The sequence below is a fragment of the Dasypus novemcinctus genome, chromosome 2, assembly GCF_030445035.2.
Source record: "Dasypus novemcinctus isolate mDasNov1 chromosome 2, mDasNov1.1.hap2, whole genome shotgun sequence".
NCBI classification, from domain to species: domain Eukaryota; kingdom Metazoa; phylum Chordata; class Mammalia; order Cingulata; family Dasypodidae; genus Dasypus; species Dasypus novemcinctus.
In genome coordinates, this window is record NC_080674.1 from 187,990,062 (window position 1) to 188,011,146 (window position 21,085).

General features: G+C 65.0%; 1 protein-coding gene across 2 annotated transcripts; it reads left to right on the top strand.

The window, feature by feature from the left end:
- The first annotated feature begins 112 nt into the window (after positions 1-112).
- GRK6 (G protein-coupled receptor kinase 6) lies at positions 113-15,987 on the top strand. 2 transcript variants are annotated; one of them, XM_058282934.1, is made up of 16 exons: positions 113-263; positions 3,841-3,936; positions 4,803-4,915; positions 5,023-5,100; positions 5,420-5,520; positions 5,726-5,818; positions 5,902-5,965; positions 6,097-6,237; positions 6,554-6,744; positions 7,225-7,262; positions 7,369-7,458; positions 8,519-8,727; positions 8,978-9,115; positions 13,839-13,976; positions 14,056-14,187; positions 14,836-15,987. In XM_058282934.1, exons 1-16 carry the CDS (start codon positions 212-214, stop codon positions 14,923-14,925), a joined length of 1,764 nt encoding a protein of 587 aa, XP_058138917.1. In that variant the 5' UTR covers positions 113-211; the 3' UTR covers positions 14,926-15,987. The 2 variants fall into 2 exon arrangements, with proteins under 2 accessions (XP_058138917.1, XP_058138926.1); XM_058282943.2 differs by having other exon boundaries at positions 14,385-14,954.
- The last annotated feature ends 5,098 nt before the right edge of the window (positions 15,988-21,085 follow it).

The window sequence follows — 21,085 nt, forward strand, 5'->3', positions numbered from 1 at the left end:
GGGGCGGGGCGGGCCCGGCGCCCGGGGTGGCCCTCGGGAGGGGGCGGAGAGTGCGCGGCGGGCGGCGGCGGCCGGGGAGGCCCGGGAGGCCGCGGCGCGGTCACTGCGAGCCGAGCCGAGCCGCGCCGCGCCGATCCCCCTCCGGCCCCGGCTCCCGCGCGCGATCCCGGCCGGCGGCGCGGCCCGGGGGCGCCCGGCGGCGCCGCAGCCCATGGAGCTCGAGAACATCGTAGCGAACACGGTGCTGCTCAAGGCCCGCGAAGGTGAGGCTGCCCGGAGGGCGCCGGGGTGCGGGGAGCGGCGGGCGCGCGGCCTCCGAGCCCGGCGGGGCGCCCCGGCAGCCCCGTGCCCCGGGGCCGCGGGTTCGAGGCCCCGCACCGCCGCGCACACGCGAGCCCTTCCGGCCCGGCGTCCTCCTCCTCCGCACCTGCCCCCCGGAGCGGGGCCCAGGAAGGGGCGGGGGTCAGGCCGCTGCCCTCGCGGCGGGGGGGACGAGGGAAGGGGAGAGGAAGGAAGCGGGGTGGGGGTGGGGGACCTGAGCCCCGGGAGAGCCTCCGCGCCCTCTCGCAGGTGAGGTTAGAAGATGCCCCAGGGAGGGGCATCCCACCACCCCACGTGCCCCGAGCCCAGTTCCCGGCCCCGGGGCGGGCACAAAGTTATTGCTGGGGAAAGGCCTGGAGAATGAATGAACGGAGCCTCTGCACAGCCCACCCGTCTTGGGGAAATTCCTGTTCACATGTTTACCATCCCGACTCCCCCTTGCTCGGTGCCCCCAGAAGACCGGGGATGGAGATGGATGGGGCAGGGATTTTGCCCTCTGGAAGGCCACGGACAAGTGGGGCAAACGTATGCAGGAATAAGTGGGAGCTGGGCTTGGAGGGAAGAGAGCTGGCAGGGCCAGGTTGCTCAGATGTGGTATGTGCAAAGGCCCGGGGGCAGGAACCAGTGAGGTTCCCCCGGGTGTGCACACTCCCCAGCCCAGATGTTATCAGGCACTGCTCTGTGAGGGCCCTGGGGGTGTGAGCCCTGGTTCTGTCCGCCTCTCACCTGCCATAGTCCACCTCCATTAAGCCATATCCAAGCATCCACTCTGTGCCCCGCCCCGTCCAGGGTGCTGGTGTGAAGCGAACAAGTCCCTTCTTTTTTTTTTTGAAACTCCAGAGAGGGCAGCTTATGAGAGCTTTTCCATTCGTTACTGGGCTTCTAGTTGAAAGAGTCATCTGTTCCACCTTTCTGCTCCCACTTTACAGGTGGGAAACTGAGGCTCAGGCCAGGGACTAGCCCCAGGTCACACAGCAAGACCGCAGTGGACCCTGGCCAGTGCTACAGGATGCCCCCAACAGAGTCTAGAGGAAGCCCAGAGGAGCTCCCCAGCTCCAGTGCTCATTGTCCCCTGAGGTGTGCTCCCTGGAAATGGGCATGGCAGGCTGGGTGCTCGGTGCTGGGTGCCCGGAGCCAGCCCTTATCTCCTGTCCCCTATTGAGTCCTGGGGCCCGGCCTTCCTCCCAGCCTCTGGGGGCATCTGCCGTTTCTGTTCTGCCTTGTCATCTAGCAGCCAGGGAGGAGGGGTGGGGAGAGCTCGGCCAGGCCTCAGGCCAACCAAGGGCCCTGGCCAGAGAGTGGGCACCTTGGGACAAGCTTCGTCAGGCCACGGGCGGGGTGCAGGCCTGTGTATGGCCACACCCGGGGTGGCCATGCCCCCCTGCTGGAGACCCCTTACCCCCGAACCTGGCTCTGCCCGTTTCCCAGCTGTGTGACTTCAGGCCAGTCTCTCCTGGCTCTGAACTTGAGGATCTCTTTGTGGAATAGTTGGGGGTGGGGCACGATAGGAAAGGCTGTCCTCGTTATCTCTGAACCCTGGTCGGTGGACGGGAGCACTTCACCAGCTGGCTTCCCCTTGGGGCCGAGGCCTTGCCTGGCTGGATTCTGAGGCCTTAAAGGAGTTTAGGATCCCTCGGGGTAACGTATACAGCTGGCACCCCGTAGAGGCCTGGCGTGTTTGGGGGTGGGTTGTGGTGCCACCGAGAGCCGGGTTTGCATCCTGCCTCGGCGCCTCCAGGCTCTGCGGTTTGGAGGCCCACGGATTGGGCCCGGTCTGGCTGTGAGGATGGAAGCCGGCCGCCCCGGGGTGTGACTCCACGTTCTGACTTTCTCAGGCCCCCAGAGGCTCCCAGTGGGGGCCCAAGGGGTAGAGGGGGAGGAACCCCACTGCCTCGGTGGCAGCTCCTGGGGCAGGAAATTTGCATGTGACTCTGGGCTGCTGCCTTGATGTGGCTGAGAGGAGGGGGAGGAGGAAGTAACTGGGAGTGGGGGGAGGGAGAGGCAGGCGGATGGAGGGTTGGTGAGGACTGCGGGGGTGGGGGAGGAGTTCCCCTTCTGGGGTGGCCTTGCTCTGGGGTTGGGGGGGTCCGTTGCTCGCTGACAGTGAAGCAATGACTGGGGTATGCTGGGTGCAGGCGGCAGTGTGTGTGGGGTGCCCGTCAGGTTTCCCAATGGGCGCCCTGCAACACTTCCTCCGGGCAGCTTAGGTCCGGGAGCCCGTGTGTCCTTCCTAGAAGGCAGCCCCTCCCCCCGTACCTCCTGCCTTCACCCAGGCCAGAAGGAAACAGGCCTGGGAACACCAGAGGGGAAACTGAGGCCAGGCAAGGGAAAAGTGGTTGCCTGAGGTTGTCACCAAGTCGTTGGAGCCTGGGGTCCAGCTCTTGCCACATCCCTTTGGGGTACTGGACACAGACTCACCCTTTGCACCCATGCAGTGCCTCCAGAGGTAGATGTGAACCCAAAGTAAGGACACATGGAGAGACCAAGCTTCGTGGAGGGTGGGGGATGGGGCTGAAGCGCCCAGTGGAGATTCAAGCCCAGGTTTGGGAGCTGGAAGACTTCGGCCCCTCCTGCCATGCTCCAGCTGGTGACCCACGGGCCTGCTCTGGCGCTCTAACATGTTTTATTTTCTTGGCCGCATTGATTTTTTTTATTATTTTTTAATTATTTTGTTTTGGGTATTTGGGGGGAAGTTCTTTAGTAAATAAAATAGGAACACACATTACACATAACAGTCTAGAGTGCTGTCTTCTTTTGAAAAAACAAAACAGAAGATCTGGCCACACTGAGTCAGTGTTCCTGCAGAGCGACTAACAGAGTTGCCTGGAGTTGTGCTGCAGCTGCTCCAGTTTGCCACTCTCCCCACCGCTCCCTATTGTCTCACAGCTGGCCCAGATTTACCATGCCTGCCTGGCTCTGTAAGCATTTGAGCTGTGACTCTGCTCTCAGCAGCAACTACAGATGGGGAGTCAATTAGACAAAATAAGGGAGACAACAGGGCCAAAGAAGCTCTTTTGTGCCGAGGGGAGACATGCTGAATGCCAGCCCTCCTGCCCCCACCTTGCTGCACTGTCCCCTTCCTTGTGCCTCTGGTACCTCTGATGCGGGGTCCTGTGACAGAGGCCAGGGAGCCTTCCCGGGGCCCCTGGTAGCCGCCCACCCCCGGCACTGCTCAGGCGTGTTCCCAATGCCCTGGAGGCTCTCTCTGCTGGACTTGGGTGCCTGCAGCGCCCGCTCCTCGTGTTGCCCGTCTTTGCTTTCTTCATCTGGGAAACTCCCACCCGGTAGGAAGCAGCTCAGGCAGGTCCCCTTGTAGGAGCTTCCCGGAGCGCCCCCAGCAGCCTCCCTGCCGGGAGCCCCCTCCCCGAGGAGGGCCCTGGCCAGGGGCGGGGTGGAGGCCTGTGGAGGGAAGGCCGGCTGCCTCCCCAGGTGGGCTGGGCCCCGAGGCCCCCGGGCCGGCTCGGGGTCAGGGGCCCGCGGGGCGCCCGCTCCTGGACACAGCTCCTGTTCCCCCCCCAGGCGGCGGCGGTAACCGCAAAGGCAAAAGCAAGAAATGGCGGCAGATGCTGCAGTTCCCCCACATCAGCCAGTGCGAGGAGCTGCGACTCAGCCTCGGTGAGGCCTGGGCGGCCCAGGGGGTCCTGCGGGCGCTGCGGGTGGGAGCCTCCTGGGAGGCGGCGGCCCGGAGTCAGGACGGGGCTGGGGGTCTGGAGAGCAGGAAGGCCGAGGTTGCCCCACCCACCCGGTTTCGGTTCCTGGGCTGGGTGGAGGGCTGAGAGCAATCGGGGTCAGAAGTGGGGTCACTTGGCGTGGAGGCGGGGGCGGGGCGGGGAGGGGACAGCCAGGCCCAGAAGTGAGCTGGGAGCCCCAGGCCAGGCCAAGGAAGGGGCCACCCCCGGCCTGCGTTTAGCCCCACCCAGCCCAGCCCCGGGCGGGGGGGGGGGGGGGGGGGGGGGGGGGGGGCGGGAGGTGCCAGTGAAGCCTGACGGGAAGGGTCTCTGGGCCGCTTCTGGGAGGGGACGGGAGAGCCCAGGCCCCCAGCTCCCCCGTCTGGCCTGAGGCCTGCACGTGGGCACGGAGTGCACCTGTGGCGGCCTCCAACTGCCTGGGAAGGGGCCAGCCGCGGGCTCGCCGGAAGCCACAGCTTCCTCCCGCACTTTCGCCAGGCAGGGAACAGGTGTGGGCCTGGCCCAGGCAGGGCCGGAACCTCGCAGACCACACCCAGGCCCAGCCCTGTGACCTAGACAGGCCGTGTGAGCCAGGAGGGGGAGGGGGAGGCGGGGGAGGAGGCGAAGCCTGTGGTTCCAGGGCTGTGCATCCCGAGGCCAGTCACTTGACCTCTCTGGGCCTCAGATTCCCAGACTGCGTCAGGGAGGTGGGGGTAAGGGTGCTCGGAGTGAGAGCGGCGGCCCGGCGGCAGGGCTGGAAGCTGGAGTGGGAGCCTGCGAACACAGCAGCTTCCTCCACTCCGCTGCCCACAGAACGTGACTACCACAGCCTGTGCGAGCGGCAGCCCATCGGTCGCCTGCTCTTCCGTGAGTTCTGCGAGACGAGGCCGGAGCTGACCCGCTGCATCGCCTTCCTGGACGGGGTGGTGAGCGCCCCAAGGGCGGGCGGAAATCCCCGCCCCGTGCCCCCCGGCGTCCTGCACCCCTCGCCCGGCCCGGGTGGACCCCAGCCTCCCTCTCTGCCACCCCTCAGGCCGAGTACGAAGTGACCCCCGACGAGAAGCGGAAGGCATGTGGACGGCGGCTGGTACAGAATTTTCTGAGCCACGCGGTGAGTGAGCGGTGACAGGGGCGACTGCAGCGGGCAGAGCCTGGGGAGGGGCAGCATGTGCTCGGGAGCTGCTCGGGGCCCTGGCCGGCAGCACGCCACGGGCCCAGGGCCCAGGAGGGCCGGCGCGGGGGCTCTGGGCCAGACAAGGCTGCGGGTGGCCGGGCCGCACCGCACCCCAAGGCCGGCCGGTAGAAGCGGAGTCCAGTGACCAGGCAGACGGGCGTCCCGCTGGCACAGGCCCGAGACGCCCGGCCCTGGGCCCTGGGGAGTGGGCGGCCTTGCAGGCCCCTGCGCTGATGGGTCCACGGCCTCTGCCCAGGGTCCCGACCTCGTCCCCGAGGTCCCTAAGCAGCTGGTGACGAACTGCACCGAGCAGCTGGAGCAGGGGCCCTGCAAAGACCTCTTCCAGGAGCTCACCCGGTAAGTCTGTCCTGCCCGCGGGCCTACAGCTGTGCCCAGAGCAGGGAGCTCCTGGGGCCTGGAAGGCGGCGGGCGAGCCCGGCTTCTCCCCGCGGGCCGGGCCGGCCCCCTCGGCGGCCCCCTCGGCTTCAGCGCGGGAGGCGTGTCTCCTTCCTCAGTGGGCTGGCGCCGGGGCTGACCGTGGGGCCGGGCCTTCTCCGCACAGGCTGACGCACGAGTACCTAAGTGTGGCGCCTTTCGCCGACTACCTCGACAGCATCTACTTCAACCGTTTCCTGCAGTGGAAGTGGCTGGAAAGGTGCGCTCCTCAGAGGCTGGGGCACCTCACGGGCCTCGGGCCCAGCTCAGCCAACCTTGACCCTCCCGACCCCTTGCCCACAGGCAGCCAGTGACCAAAAACACCTTCAGGCAGTACCGCGTCCTGGGGAAAGGCGGCTTTGGGGAGGTGAGTGGCCAGGCCGCAGGTTGGGGCAGGCCCTGGACCGGCGCCTCTCCCCTCTCCGGGCCCCTGGACCCCTGCCCAGGCAGGGCCGGGCCGGCCACCCATCATTTGGCCCTGCCCGCCCCGGCCCGCAGGTGTGCGCCTGCCAGGTGCGGGCCACGGGCAAGATGTACGCCTGCAAGAAGCTGGAGAAGAAGCGCATCAAGAAGCGGAAAGGCGAGGCCATGGCCCTCAACGAGAAGCAGATCCTGGAGAAAGTGAACAGTAGGTTTGTAGTAAGTACAGCCAGGAGACCCCGCCCCGCCTCTCGGCCAGGCCACTCGTCCTGCCCCGCCCATCCCGCAGGCTAAAGTCTCTTCCCGCCCGCCCTCCCCCTGGCACCACCCACCCTCCCGGCCCTGCCTTGCCAGGAAGCTGGAAGGGCGGGTTTGGGTCAGGGTGGGGGTTGATGCCAGGCCCCTGGGAAGAGGCTGGGCCCAGGAGCGGCACCACCCAGAAGGATGGGGGTGGGGCGGCGGCTGGCCCCCTCCGCCCTGCCAACAGGGAAAACCCCCGGGCCCGGCCTGAGGGCTCGGGTCCCCTGTGCCGCAGGTGAGCCTGGCCTACGCCTACGAGACCAAGGATGCGCTGTGCCTGGTGCTGACGCTGATGAACGGGGGCGACCTCAAGTTCCACATCTACCACATGGGCCAGGCCGGCTTCCCCGAGGCGCGCGCCGTCTTCTACGCCGCCGAGATCTGCTGCGGCCTGGAGGACCTGCATCGGGAGCGCATCGTGTACAGGTGGGGGGGCGTAGGGCGTTCCGGGGGCACTGGGGGGGGGAGGGGGGTACCTGTCGGGCTCCGCACGCAAGGCCATCGGGCGCGGGGGCGTGTTGGCAGCCACAGCCCACGCGAGCCTCGCCAGGCCCTGCAGAGCCTGGGAGCGGGACGCCCTGGGGGGCAGTTCCACTGGGGCCCGGCGAGCAGCCCTGTTGGGCCGATGAGGCCAGGGGAGGGAGGGAGGGCACCCCCGGCACCAGGGCGAGCAAGGCCGCTGGAGCTGGCGCAGGAGCCGCCCTCCCAGATGCGAGCTGCCTTCCGCTGGCCTGGAAACCCCCATCCCAGGGGGGTCTTTTGTCCACCCCCGGGGATGGGCCCAGGGCTGGGGTGGCAGGCGTTGGGTCACTCCGCGGGCAAATAGGCCTCCAGCTTGCTCCACCTCCAGCCCCAGGGCGGGCAAGCACGGAGTGGGTGTCTGACCCTGCCCTTCTCTGCCCACAGGGACCTGAAGCCGGAGAACATCCTACTGGATGACCACGGTGGGTGGGGGCGTGGCCAAGGCGGGCGGGGGCGGGGAGGCAGGGGGGGCGGGCGGGGGCAGCCAGGGCCCGCTAACCGGTCCCCCCGCCGCCTGCCCACCCCCAGGCCACATCCGCATCTCCGACCTGGGGCTGGCCGTGCACGTGCCCGAGGGCCAGACCATCAAAGGCCGCGTGGGCACCGTGGGCTACATGGGTGAGTCCCCCCACCCCGGCCCACCTGCTCCCGGGTCCCTTCTTTTCTGCCCTGGGCCCAGCCCCGCCCACTTCCATTTGGGGGTCTCCCTGAGGCTCGGGGAGCAGGAGGAGCCCGGCAGACATTGCTTTCCCACCAGTTAGGAGCCCTGGCCTCACCGGGGTCCCACGCAGCTTGCACCTGCAGTGGCATCCGTTCCCCAAGTGACCACCTGCTCTTGGCGGGGCCTGGCACGCAGCTCCAGGGAACCACCGGGAGGCACCCAGGCCTGTTCCAGGGTCTCAGAGGGGCCGTGCCCGGGTATCTGTGCGGGGGGCTAAGGTGTGCCCCTGCTGCCCTTGGGGGCCGTGTGCTACAGTCCACGGAGTTCAGGCGCCTCCAGCCGCCCTTGCCTCTGGCTGGCTGTGTGGCCTGGGCCCAGGCCCACCACCTCGCCTCACCTTCCTCAACTGTGAAATGATAAAACGACGGTTGTACCTGCTGCCCCGGCGTGCCTTGTAGGTGAAAAAAGCAGTACAGGAGAAAATTCCCTGTGCATGCCCTGGCATGTAGTAGGTGCTCATTAAATATCACTTTCCTTCCAGAGATTGCAAACTGGTTGCCACGTGGGCCCAATTTGGCTTACATTTATTTGTGTTGAGATCAGATTGTCTCCCAAACAATTGGCTTTGGTGCCATCGCTTTCTTAAGCTAGGCGGCTGCATATCAAAAATATACATATGCAGGAGGGAACGGGTGTAGCTCAGTGGATGAGTGCCTGCTTCACATGTATGAGGTCCCAGTTCAACCCCCAGTATCTGCTAAAAAAGAAAAATATATATATATACATTTGGATTTCTGACTTCAAATGAGAAAATCAGGACCCTGGGCAGGGCCCGTGCAGGCCATGTCAGCCTGCCTTCGAAGGGTCCGGGTCTCACCTCCTCGCCGCAGGCCCCACCATGCCACTAGATGGTACCTGCCTGGCCTGTCGGGGGGCGTGAGGGGTCTGAGCTGGGAATCCCTGACTGACCCTTGCACCCGACGCTCCGGGCCTGACTGCCACGCTGCCCTACCCCAGCTCCGGAGGTGGTGAAGAACGAGCGGTACACCTTCAGCCCCGACTGGTGGGCGCTGGGCTGCCTCCTGTACGAGATGATCGCCGGCCAGTCGCCCTTCCAGCAAAGGAAGAAGAAGATCAAGCGGGAGGAGGTGGAGCGCCTGGTGAAGGAGGTGCTGGAGGAGTACTCGGACCGCTTCTCCGCGCAGGCGCGCTCGCTCTGCTCCCAGGTACGGCCCGGGCGCGGGGCGGGGCAGGGTGGCCCCCCCCCCACGCGAGGACGCCCTGAACCGCCCGCCCGCCCCCCCCACGCGGGGGCGCCCTGATCGCCCGCCCGCCCCCCCCACGCGGGGGTGCCCTGACCCGCCCGCACCCCCCCCACACGCGGGGACGCCCTGACCGCCCCCCTCCACGCGGGGGCGCCCTGACCCGCCCCCCCCACACGCGGGGGCGCCCTGACCACCGCCCGCCCTGCCGCAGCTCCTCTGCAAGGACCCCGCAGAGCGCCTGGGATGTCGCGGGGGCGGCGCCCGCGAGGTGAAGGAGCACCCCCTCTTCAAGAAGCTGAACTTCAAGCGGCTGGGGGCCGGCATGCTGGAGCCCCCCTTTAAGCCTGACGTGAGTGCCACCGCCCACGCCGCCGCGGGCAGGGCCGGGCTGGGGCGGGGCGGGGGCGCTGGGGGGAGCGGGTGGGACACCCTGCAGCTGTCGAGGGACCCGGCCCGGGACGGAGCTCAGCGGGGGAGCTCCCGCTCCGTGGGTGCGAGGCCCCAGGTCAATTCCCATTGCCTCCTAAAAAAAACACAGAAAAGACCCAACTCGAGAGATGTGTCCAAAAAAACGAAAAATTCACTGGGGCCCCCGAAACTGAAAAGCCCCTCAACTTTAGTGCGTGGTGGACCTCGGAACTTCCGAGTGAAAGAGGGCAGAGGGAAGGGGCGCGGGGTCCCACCCATTCATACGACGCGTCCGCAGGCAGATCCCTGGCGCCGGGAAGCACATGGTGTTTGCCGGGGCGCGGGGGTCCCTCCTTGGGGGCGGGCTTTCCTTCCGGGTGATGAGATGTGGGAGTCGGTAGAAGTGACGGCTGCACGACCTTGTGAGCGCACTGGATGCCCCTGAATTGTTCACCTGAAGGTGGTTCATTATTTAGATGAGCTTTACCTTAATCAAAAAGAACAAGAAAGAAGAGCCCAGGGCATATCTGATGTTGGGCATCCCCGGATCCAGGGGTTCCTTGTAGTAATTTTCTCCCTCTTTCTCTGTCTCCCTTGCCCTCTCTCTCCTCTCTCCCTCTTCCCCCCTTCCCCCTCTCCTTCCCCATCTCTCACCCTCTGTTTCCCCATTTCTGTCTCCCTCTCTCCTCCCTCTCCTCCTTTCTCTCCTTCTCTCCCCCTCTTCCCTCTCTCCCATCTCTTTCCTTATCTCTCCCCCTCCTCTCTCCCTTTCCCTCCCTCTCTCTGTCTTTCTCCATCTCTCCCTCTGTCTCCCCCCATCTCTTTCCCCCTCCCCCTCCCTGTCTCCGCCCCCCCCATCCTGTGTACTGTGTGGCCTTCCAAGGCGTGACAGTGGTGGCCACAGCAGCTCCAGGCCCACATCCTCTCGGCCTAGCCACCCAATGAAGAGAGCCTGCCTCTTGCCCAATAATTTCAGAAGGTCTAAGGCGGGGAAACAAAAACACAAACAAAAAAAAAGGAAGTCCTAAGGCGGTGGTGCTTGTGGCCCCTGATTACTCAGGCTACGGCTCCTCCAGGACCAAGTGCCTCTTCTGTCCAGCGGCCTGTGGTCCTCAACGGCCCCGCCTGGCTCAGACACCCCCCAAGCGGAGAGGCCAGGCCCCCAAAGCAGACCCACAGTAACGCGCCAGGCGGGGCATCAGCCGCCCCCCCACCCGGCTCCCACTGCAGGTCCTCCCCCACTTGCCGAGCACCTCGGTGGGTCCGCTCCCCGCAGGCAGGAACGTCCCTCGGTCACGAGGTTCCAAGCGGCAGAAACCCAGCTCGAACTTGGCGTTAGCCCAGCGTGGAGCTTCTCACGATTCCCTCTGGCCAGAAAGCTCCAGAGCAGGGCTGGCGTCGGGGCTTCCCGCCGTCCTGCCGGGGCGCTCTGCCTCTCGGTCGTCTCTCTTGCCCTGAGCTTGGGCTTCCCTGGGTAGAGTGACAGGGCCAGGGTGCTGTCCTGTGCTCGCCCCCTCCCCGCCGTGCCCAGGAGGCCTGGGTTCTGGTCGACAGCCCCGGAGACACTGCTGGGGAGGCAGGCGGCCGCTGGCAGCCATACCCGCATTTGTTTATTGCCCACCAACGAATCCCTGAGCACCCACGTGTGCCAGGGCTTGGGCAAACCAAAGTCCCGGGACCGAGTCCCGCCCTCATGGAGTTTACGTTCTAGCGGGGAGAAATGCTCAAATCAAGCCGTAAGGGAGAAAGAATTTCTGGCAACAGTTGAACAAAGAAGAAGAAAGCAGGCACAGAAGACAAGGACAAGACAAAGTAGGGTGGGGTATTTTTAGACAGGGTGGTCTGGGAGGAGCTGATAGCGAAGCAGGCGCCTAAAATAAAAATGTGCAAGAGAGAGCCGCGCCAAGGGCAGGCTGTCTGCGTTGCCCACTGCTATGGCCAGCACCACACAGTGGTAAACACAGGAATTCACCGGCTCCTGGTCTGAAGGCTAAGAGAAGCCCAAGACCAAGGCGTCATTAGCAAGATGACGCTTTCTCCTCAGAATCTCTAACGTTCGGGGGCTGGCTGCCCTGGTCCTGGGGTTCCTGGGCTCGTGGCCCTGCCTCCCATCTTATGGCAAATGTCCTCCCTTCTCCCTTCCGGGTTCCCGCCAACTTCCACTTCTGGCTCTTCCCCGTGGCTTTCTCTTTCCAGGGCCTCTAAAGACTTATTATTTATTTCTCCCCACCCCCTCGTTGTTTCCACTTGCTGTGTCTGTTCATCTTCCTGGTTTCTTTAGGAGGCACCAGGAACTGAATCTGGGACCTCCGATGTGGGAGGGAGGAGTCTAATCGCTTGCACTACTTCTGATCCCTGCTTTGTTGTGTCTCTCATTGTTTTCTCTTCTTGTGGCTCTTGTTGCGTCATCCTGCTGCATCAGCTCGCTGCACCTGCCTGTCGTGTCAGCTCGCTGTCTTGCTCGTCCTCTCTAGGAACACTGAGAACATCCGCTCCCTGCTTTGTTGTGTCTCTTATTATGTTTTTCTCTTCTTGTGTCTCTTGTTGCATTGTCTTGTTGAGTCAGCTTGCTGTGCCTGCCCACCGCATCAGCTCGCCATCCTCTTTAGGAGGCACCGGAACCGAACAACGGACGTCCCGTGTGGGAGGCGGGAGCCCAATTGCCTGAGCCACATCTGCCTCCCTAGGACCTCTAGTAATAAGATTAAGACGCATCCCCAGGGGAAGTGGGTGTAGCTCAGTGTTTGAGCGCCTGCTTTGCATGTACAGGGTCCTGGGGAGTTCAAACCCTGGCACCTTCAAAAAAGAAAAAGATGCATCCTGCTTCAGTTAGGCTGTACCTTAACCAAAAATAACATCTTCAGAATGTCCTCTTTCCCATGGAGTCACACCCTCAGGAGTGGGATTAAGATTGAGAATGTTTGCTTTTTTTTTTCCTTTTTTTTTGAGGGGGGCTCCCTAATGCAATCTGCCACAGTTTCTGTGCTTCCCAGGCAGAAGGAACAGTGGCCAGGCCTTGAGGCTCTCGGATGGGGGCCACCTTGTGAGACAGAGGCCCGTGGGGCCTAGGGCGGAGCATGTGGCAGGAGAGCAATGACCGGGGAGGCCTGAGAGGGTGGGGATCTTATTCAAAGTGGGGGTTCAGAGGCCTTCGGGGAGGCTACCGGACAGGAAAGTGCCGTGCGGGCTCCGTAGAGAGTGAGGGGAGCAGGGCGGCAGGCGAGGGGCCCTGGCCTCCACCTCCAGCCCTGCACGGGTGGGTGTCGTCCCGGGGCTCCAGTCACTGGCCCAACGGGCCAAGCTAGCACAGGGCCCAATGCACCTGTCCAGGGCCGCCCCTGCCCTGTGAATTCTGTCCTTCCTTCCCAAGCACGTCGCCCCATTTAACCTCCCCTGCGGCGCGCACCTCTGGAGTCTTTCAGTCACGGTCAACGCCCGGAAGTTCAACTTCCCAGAAGCAGCAGGTGAAAAGACGCTTGGGCATGTTTTGTTTTGTCTTTTAAACAGCTTTATGGAGGCGGAATTGGTGTCCCATGGCATTCGCCCATTCGAGGTGCACAATTCCGTGGCTCTCTGTATATTCACAGTTGTGCAACCATCACCACAATCAACTGGAGGGTGTTTTTATCAGCCCTCAAAGAAACCCCATGTCCCTGAGCCAAGACTCCCCACTCTGGCAACCGCTGATCTGCTCGCTCTCTCTAAGGATTTACCTGCTCTAGATATTTCATTAAGTGGAATCCCATGATATGTAGCCTTTTGTGTCTGACTTATTTTAACTCAGCTTAATGTTTTCGAGGAACATCCACATTGTAGTGTGTATCAGCTCTTCAAATTCTTTTTCCTGGCTAAATAGTATTCCATTGGAGGAATAGACCACATTTTGTTTATCCGTTCATCAATCGATGGACACTTGGTTTATTTCCACTTTTTCACTATCCTGAGCACTGCTTCCACAACATGTTTTTGTGTGGACAGATGCTTTCATTTCCCTGGATTATAGATTTAGGAGTGGAATGGGTAAAACGATAAGTCGAGGGTTAGCTTTTTGAGGAGGAACTGCCAGAACTGTTCTCCCAAAGTCGCTGCCTCATTTCACGGGATGGCAGTGTCTTCACCGACACCCATCACAGCGGGGTTTGGGAAACCAGCGTAAAGATGGAAGAGAAAGTGGCCTTCTGGGCTGAGGCGGGCTCCCAGCGGGGGCCGCGGGGGGCAGGTGGGAGGCTCCTACCACTCCTGGTCCCCTGTGCGGTGTGAGGAGGGGGTGGAGCAGGCTGGACCTCCGGGATGAAGCTCCCGGCCGCACAGGGGTGTCCAGGCGGGCGCACGTGGCGGGTGCTCCTTTGACTGACCCCAGCCAGGTCCCGTATGGGCTGGCGGGCTGGGACCAGTGCTGCTACCGCTGGGCCCCCGCGGCTCGGCGTTGGGCCTTCATGTGGCCTCATGCTGCGGCCAAGGCCGCCCCTGGGGCGAGGGAAAACGAGCCCCCATTTAGAGTGGGAGACAGCGGCCTCCGGGAGGAGAACGAACTGCCGCGTTGAGGTGGCAGAACAGCTGTTGGGGCTCCCGTTTCTGACTCCAAGCCAGACAGCCCCCTTCCTGCAGGAGCAGGGTCTGCGGGGGTGTCCTCTGACCACTGCTGGCCCACCTCCTCTCCCCAGCCCCAGGCCATTTACTGCAAGGACGTCCTGGACATCGAGCAGTTCTCCACGGTGAAGGGCGTGGAGCTGGAGCCCACCGACCAGGACTTCTACCAGAAGTTTGCCACGGGCAGCGTGCCCATCCCCTGGCAGAACGAGGTGGGGCCGCCCCCCACCGGGTGGGTCCCTGCGGGGCGGCGCGGGGCAGCTCTCACGCCCGTCCCCCGGCGCCCGGCAGATGGTGGAGACCGAGTGCTTCCAGGAGCTGAATGTCTTCGGGCTCGACGGCTCCGTGCCCCCCGACCTGGACTGGAAGGGCCAGCCACCCGCGCCCAAGAAGGGTCTGCTGCAGAGACTTTTCAGCCGCCAGGTAACCCACCTGGCCGGCCCTACCTGGGCGCCCAGCCCGGCTCCTGGGGATGGTGGGCGGGGGGCCGAGCCGGTGCCCACCCGCTGCTGGGAGTGGGTGTCCTCCAGCCATGGCCAGCGGTGCCCAGGGCCTGGCCTCGTGCCCGCCCACCCCCTCCCCGCTCCTGGCCGGGCTCACGGCCTCTTTTCTCTTTCCAGAGGTGAGCAGTGCGGGCTCCCCGTGGTTTGGCCTCGCTGCCCGGCCTCGGGGAGCCACGGGCAGCCCTTCCGTGGCAGAGGCGAGATGAGGGCCAAAGACGTCCGGTGCCCGCCCCCCCCCGTCCCTCCCCACTGCTTCCCTTCCCGGCACCCTGGCACCTTCAAGCTGCTAGCCTCGCTTAGCCATCCTCTTGCCCCATGCCCTGCCTCCACCGGCCCCCAGGGGAAGGGGCTGGATGGAGGCCTCTCCCAGCCCGCCCCATCCTCCGGTCCGTGGCCAGCGGCCCCCTGCACTGATGCCCACCCATGTCTGGCCGAGCCCCTGCTCCAGGCCTCTCGTGGTGAGCCCCCTCCCCTGAGCCGCAAGCCCAGGCAGCTCTTGCCCTGGCATCACTGGTGGCTAACAGCGCTCGCCCTGCCTCTCTCCCTCCGTATCTTCCTACCCCTCCAGGATTGCTGTGGGAACTGCAGCGACAGTGAGGAAGAGCTCCCCGCCCGCCTCGAGCTCCCCACCCACCTCGAGCTCCCCACCCGCCTCTAGCCCCCAGCCCGAGGCCCCCACCGGCAGTTGGCGGTAGCAGCCGCTCCGAGCGCTGTTGACAGTTTTGCACAGTAGTCTTCCCCCCTCGCCCACTCAAACCGTGGCCTGGGGAGCGCAGCCCGAGCTGTTCCCAGCGCCCTCTGCCCCTCGGCCCCGGGCCTGGCTGAATCTGGCAGGGCCCCGGCTGTCCCCGGGACAAAGGTGCATCCCTTCGGCTCTTCTCTGCAGAGCTTGGGGCTTTCTGTATTTATGTATTTGTACGAATGTATATAGTGACCAGAGCGTTCTCAACGGCCCACCTGGGCCTGGCGCCCCAGCCTCAGCTTCCCCAGGGCAGCTGGCCCTGGCCCGGGAGAGCCGGGGCCTGGCAGAGGGACCACTGCCACGCCCCAGGCGCCTCGGGCCGGCCCCCAGCACTGTGCCCGCCGCCAAGCAGACCTCCGACTGAGAACCCGTGCCTGCTCCTGCTGCCCCGGCGCGGGCCACCCCTTCCGGGCCCGACGCCGTCCCTGCGCCGTGCTTCTCAGAAGCTGGATCTGGGGCCACCACGTGCCCCTAGGCCGGTGCCAAAGTGTGGCCAGAGATTGGGCCAACCCTGGGACCCCTCCGTCCACTGCCCGGGCTGCCCCAGCTGGGCCTGCCTCCGCCTTCCGGCTCCCAGGGCGCCTCATCCCTTACGCTGGGCCCTGCCCTGAAGACGCCTCTTTCGGAAATGCCCCAGGGTGGGGCAGTGGGGGGCGGGACAGGGAGAGAGGGGTGTCCCTGGCCAAACCCTCGTACATTCTGGGCTCCCTTCCCAACATAGACACACGTGCCCAGCAATAACCCATTCCATGTGTGTGTGTGTGTGAGCGTGTGAGCGTGTGAGCGTGAAGGGGGAGGGGAGGGCTGCGCCAGCCCTGGCCCTTCCCAAGCTGTGACAGTCACCCTGGCCCCCGTGCTGGGACAGCATGGGATATCAGGGCCCTGGGATTCCATATTTAAAGCCAATTTTTATTACTCGTCTTGTCTGATGTGAGCTGCCACGTGTCTCCGTGTCAATACAGTCCGAGCACAAACCTGGCCCTCGGCCCTTGCCTGCCGCCTCCTTGCTTCTGGGACCTGCTTCCCAGGCTGGTCTTGGGATCCTCAGCCTGGCCTGGGTAGGCTCTGGGCTCACCCAGTGGGTTTCTCAGTTGCCCGAATGGGGCAGAGCCTGAGGGAAAGACGCCCAGGGGGCCTGTTGACGTGAGTCCGTCTGCTTGTGCTCGAGACACAGACCTGGCTGGCGTCCTCTCCGAGGCCAGGGTGGCCCGGCTGCCGACGGTGGGCGTGGAGTAGCCTAGGCTGAGGAGGGAGATGCCACAAGGAAGAGCTGTCCTGGGCCTGGCTTCCTGGGCTGCTCTGGGCCCAGGCCTGCGCCGACGCCTGGACTTACAGCCCATCCGCTGGGCCCAGGTTGCACCGACGCGTGGACTCCCCCCACCCACTGGGTCCAGGCTGCGCCAACGCGTGGACTCCGCCCATCCCCTGGGCCCAGGCTGCGCTGATGCATGGACTCCCCCCATCCCCATTTTGCCCATGGAGCGTGAAGCATGGGTAGGCAGCCCTGAGGCTGGGGCGTGGGTTGTGGTGGGGCAGGCAGGGACCAGCCTCCCGGACTTCAGGGAGGCGTCTCAGGATAGCGACTGAGCCAGACCTCAAAGGATGCAATTGTTTGGGGGCACAGAAGGGGGCTGGGGGCAGTGGTCCAGGGGCAGGACCACTTAGGCCGAAGCTGCTAGCCTTTGTCAGTCATGAGGCTGTCCCAGACACCCTACCTTATAGCAGCGCCCGGCATGCCCTCCCGTCACCAGAAGGGTTTGGTCCTTGCTGTTGGAGTGGGCCCGCCAGCCACACCAGCTATGCAGTTCAGCAGTTGGGGTTCATGTTCAAATTGGCCCCTTCTCGGTGTGTGGCCCTAAGCCCTTCCCATCCGCAAGAGCAGGTCTAACCACCACCACATCACAGGGTGACTTGAGAACCCACCCAGGCAACCAGGCACCCCTCAAGCCGCTAGGACACAGGGAGGCCTCCCGAGGGACTGCTAAGGGGTGAGTGCTGGGCGTCGAGGTGACCAGCTGTCTCCCGGGAAGCCAGAATGTGCCTCTTGTGCCTGCCCAGCCCTTGGTGGCACAGGGAGAACTTGCTGCCTCCTCGTCCATCAAGGGAAATGGGGTGTGGGGAAGGGCCTTTGCTGGGGTCTCCAGCTGTACAGGGGGCTGCCTGGTGGACATCCAGGCCCTTGAAGGTGAACCCCAGCCCTTCTGCCAAACCCCCGTGCACTAGAGAGACACCCAGGGGACGTCTTGGCCGGCATTCAGCTCACCTGAAGGCTGTTGCCACAGTGGACCCTCGGCCTGGCATGCTCCCAGAACTCTCCTCCTGACCAGCCTTCCCTAAGCTCACCTCCTCCCCGGCCAGCTCGGCGTCGGGAGCTGGGGACCCAGATGGAGGCCCCTGCCAGCTTGGAGCTCAGTCTGGTGGGGAGGCAGACGTGGGAACAGCGGGACCCAGTGTGATCAGCAATGGCAGATCATTCCAGCGCTCAACGGAGCCAGCTATGGTGGAGCCGGGGGTGTGGGGCAAATACCGAGCCGGGGTGGTCCCTCGGCCACGAGGGTGTCAGGGCCATCGCTACCCTGCCCGGGAAGAGGAACCGGTTGGTTGGTCTCTGGCCACCCTGGTTTCTAGATGGCTGGCCTTGGAGTGGGGGGAGGGAGTGGCAAGGGCTCAGGGTGGAGAGACTTGGCCCGTAGAGCTTTGAAAGCTGCGGGAAGAACACAAGGCCGCACCTGGAAGGCGCGGGCGTCCCTGAATGGTTTTTACTGGTTGAATCAGGGTGTCTGCCCAGCAGCTTACAAAAGCACCCAAGTTTCCACTAAGTCCCTGTGGTTTCGATAGAGTGGGGCCAGCGCCCCCTGACATTTATACACACATACACTGGCCTGAGCCAGGACCCCAAACCCAAGGAGCCCGAACGGCCAGGCAGGAAAGCTGCCCACCATAGGCGGGGTTGCAGGGCACTCAGGTTCGTGCACCCGTGGAGTGCAGGGATCCCCGAGGAGATCAGGTGCTGGTGGGCAAAGGGAGGGAACGTACCTGAACACATGTTCCCTCCCCCCGGCCTGGCCACCTGGGTTGACTCCCTGATGGACACATAACCCTGAGTCCTCAAAGAGTCATTTGTGGGGCTTCTTGCTAGAACTAGTGGGAAAGAATTGGGGTTCTCTTTTCTCTGGAGTTGGATGGCAGGAGAGAAGACTGACGCCGTGGGAGTCCTCCTCGCCACGCCTCGGGAAGCACTTACCTGAGAATGAGGCAAACAGAAGAAAGCGGGGTGCAAGTAAGTGATGCATGCCTGAGGCCGCTGCTTGAACACCTGGATGCAAGCGGGATCAAAGTGAACATCTGCCCCTAGACTCTTTTAGTTTCAGGAGCCAATCAACTGCCCTTTGGATGCAAGCCATTTGTTTCAGGGTTCTGTCACTTGCAGCCCCCAGTGTCCCAGCTGATACGGCAGAGCCCCCCTGAGTGTGGGAGGGAAGTTGGGCTAGAGGCTGATGGACAGCCAGGGGCCTCTGCCAAGACTTGGGCCCTCACCAAGGGGTCACCTCGGAGAGAGCAGAGTCCATGGGCCCGGGGCTCCTGCTGGAGGACTGTGAGGTCAGCACTAGGTGCTCTCTCCCCTGTGCTATTGCCTAGACGGTGGGTGGTGACGTATGCCCGCCAGGGACACCGTGGGAGAGGCCAGGAGCCGGAAAGGCGCCATGTGTTCCTTAGCTGGGGCCACGGTGGGATGTCCCGCCCTCTCACCCACTGCCTCGTGGGCAGCCTGTGCCGGCCTGCCAGGATGTGACCGGGCCCGGACCAGCAGCGGGCTCTCCAGGTCCCCTGCGTCGGCGGCCTGGCCGAGCCTGCGGTGTGCACGACCCATCGATTTTGTGACCCAAGGGTGCCCGTGGGCGCCTGGCTGGACAGCCTGTTGCCGGGTGCCCTCGGCGGCGCAAACCCCGCGCCCCCCGCGGGCGGTTCTCGGCGCGCCAGGTGGGCGCACCAACCCGCTCCCGCTTCCCTCCCCCGGCCGTCTCCCCGCCGGCGTGGCGCAGGGGCGGAGGGGGTGGGGAGAACGGGAATGGAGCGGGCGGGGGCGGGGGGGGGGCTCTCTGCCCGCAGCCGCGCGCGCGCACGCCGGGCTCGGGACGCGCCGAGTACGCGCCCGTGCGCGCGCCCCGCGGCTCCAGCCCAGCGCTCGGAGCCGCTTTCGCTGCCACAGTCTGCTCCCCCCGGGCCGCCGCCGCCTACCCCAGGCCCGGGGCTCGGCCCGCCGGGCCCGCGCCGCCCGCCCCGCACCCCTAGGAGGACGAGCTCGAGGAGGATGCCCGGGCCCGTGAGTACCGCGGCGGCGGCGGGGCCGGGCGGGTGCGGAGCCTGGGCGGAAGACGGGTCCCGGGGCTGAGCCCCTCCCCGCGGGCGGCTCGGCGCCCGGTCCCCGGGTCGCCGCCCTGGACCCCCGCCCCGGCTGCGGCCCAGCCCCTCCCCCAGCCCATGCCACGGGAAGGGAGGGAGGGAGGGAGGGCGCCAGCGAGCGAGGGAGCCGGCGCGGGGCGCGAGCAGCCTCCGGTTCGCTTGGAAACGGTTGCCACAGCAACGGGGTTGCGCTCCCCGGCAACACGGCAGTGGGGCGGCGACGCCCCCTCCCGCCCCTCCTCCACCCCACGCGGGGCCGCAGCCCAGGGGTGCAGGGGGGGAGCGAGTGCGGGCACCTCCCCTCCCCGTGGTGGTCGTGGTGGGGGGAATCCTTCGCCCCTCTGGGTCCGTCTGGGTGTACCTGCCTCCGCAGCTCGTCGTGGGTGGGGGGGGGGACGAGCGGCCCCCGTGGGCACGATCTGGCTCCCACGTGGCTGCAGTCGTCGCAGCCGGGCTCGTGGAGGGGGGGGCTGCAAACGTGGGGGCGGCCCAGACCCTGGGCCTGCTGCAAGAGAAGGCAGGCACAGAGGCTGGGCCCCGGGATGTCCGGGCGCCAACCCCCCCTCCATCGCTCTTGCCACTGCCACCACCACGACCATCACCCGAGGGCCTTCTCCCACTTGCGAAATGGTCTGCCCCGTGTTGGGGCTCCACAGAGACGGGGTCCCTTACCGGGGGAGAGGGAAGCTGGCATCCGATCTCCTCATGGCCCGGGACTGTGCCAAACCACCACATGGGCGCGCGGTGGCTCCCGGCTGTGGCCGGGGCCTTGCAAACCGCCGTGCTCCCGGGAGGGGCGGCAGCCGCATGGGCCCGCGCAGAGGCAAAGCCTGCTGACCCGGGGAAGCCCGAGCCCTGGCCAAACGGGAGCCGCCCAGCCCGTTGTCTGGATCACAAGTGCCCCTTTCTTGCCCGAGCACAATGCCTGGCCTGTGTGGGGTGGCCGGTGGGGATGCCAGTGCCACATGGAGGTGCTCCGTCTTCCCGGGAAGCTCCTCTGGGAGGAGGATGGCGGCTGAGCCCGAGGAAAGGACCTCTGGCTCCCCTCCCAGCCTCCCCTCTGCGGGCGGCATGCTGCTGGAGAGAAATGGCCCTCCTGCCAGCGCTCCCGGGCCTGACACAGCAGATGCCAGGCGCCGACCACAGGCCTCGGATCCGACATCCCACAGACCACAGCCACCCCTGGGTTTCCTTTCCCACCCGGGAGCAGGGTGGAGGGGGGTGGTATCCTGGGCTGCAGAGGTGACTAGTATCTGGGGCATCTGGGGCCCTGGCAGGAATTGCCCTTTAGATGGGTGGGGCCTTGAGAAGCCAGGCCTCTGTCTCCCACAGGCAGGAGCTTTTGGAATTATTCACAGGCCTCTTCCCTTCTGTCCCAGCTCTGTGTGAGACCTGGGTTGAGGTCTTAGTAGCCATTCTCCCTTAATTCTCACGAATGTGCCAGGTAAGTTTCTTATCCCATTTTAGAGGTGGAGACAGCCCCCTCCCCCCACACCCAGGTTCAGGGAGGGCAAGTGACCGGCCCAAGGTCACCCAGCCAACCAGTAAATGGTGGAGCTAGGTTTGCCGTGTGGGCTCCTCTGCTTGCCAAGCCCCTCTCTCCCTGGCATGGCTTGTGATCCAGGCAGAAGAGAATCCCTTAGAGCCTTTTGGAGTCTTCCCAACCCTCCTT

Bases quoted from the DNA above. Each gene is read 5' to 3' on its own strand.
- GRK6 (XM_058282934.1), top strand. From the start codon at position 212: ATGGAGCTCGAGAACATCGTAGCGAACACGGTGCTGCTCAAGGCCCGC. The intron at 4,916-5,022 runs GTGAGCGCCCCA...GCCACCCCTCAG, and splicing joins TCGCCTTCCTGGACGGGGTG to GCCGAGTACGAAGTGACCCC. The intron at 5,819-5,901 runs GTGCGCTCCTCA...CCTTGCCCACAG, and splicing joins CAGTGGAAGTGGCTGGAAAG to GCAGCCAGTGACCAAAAACA.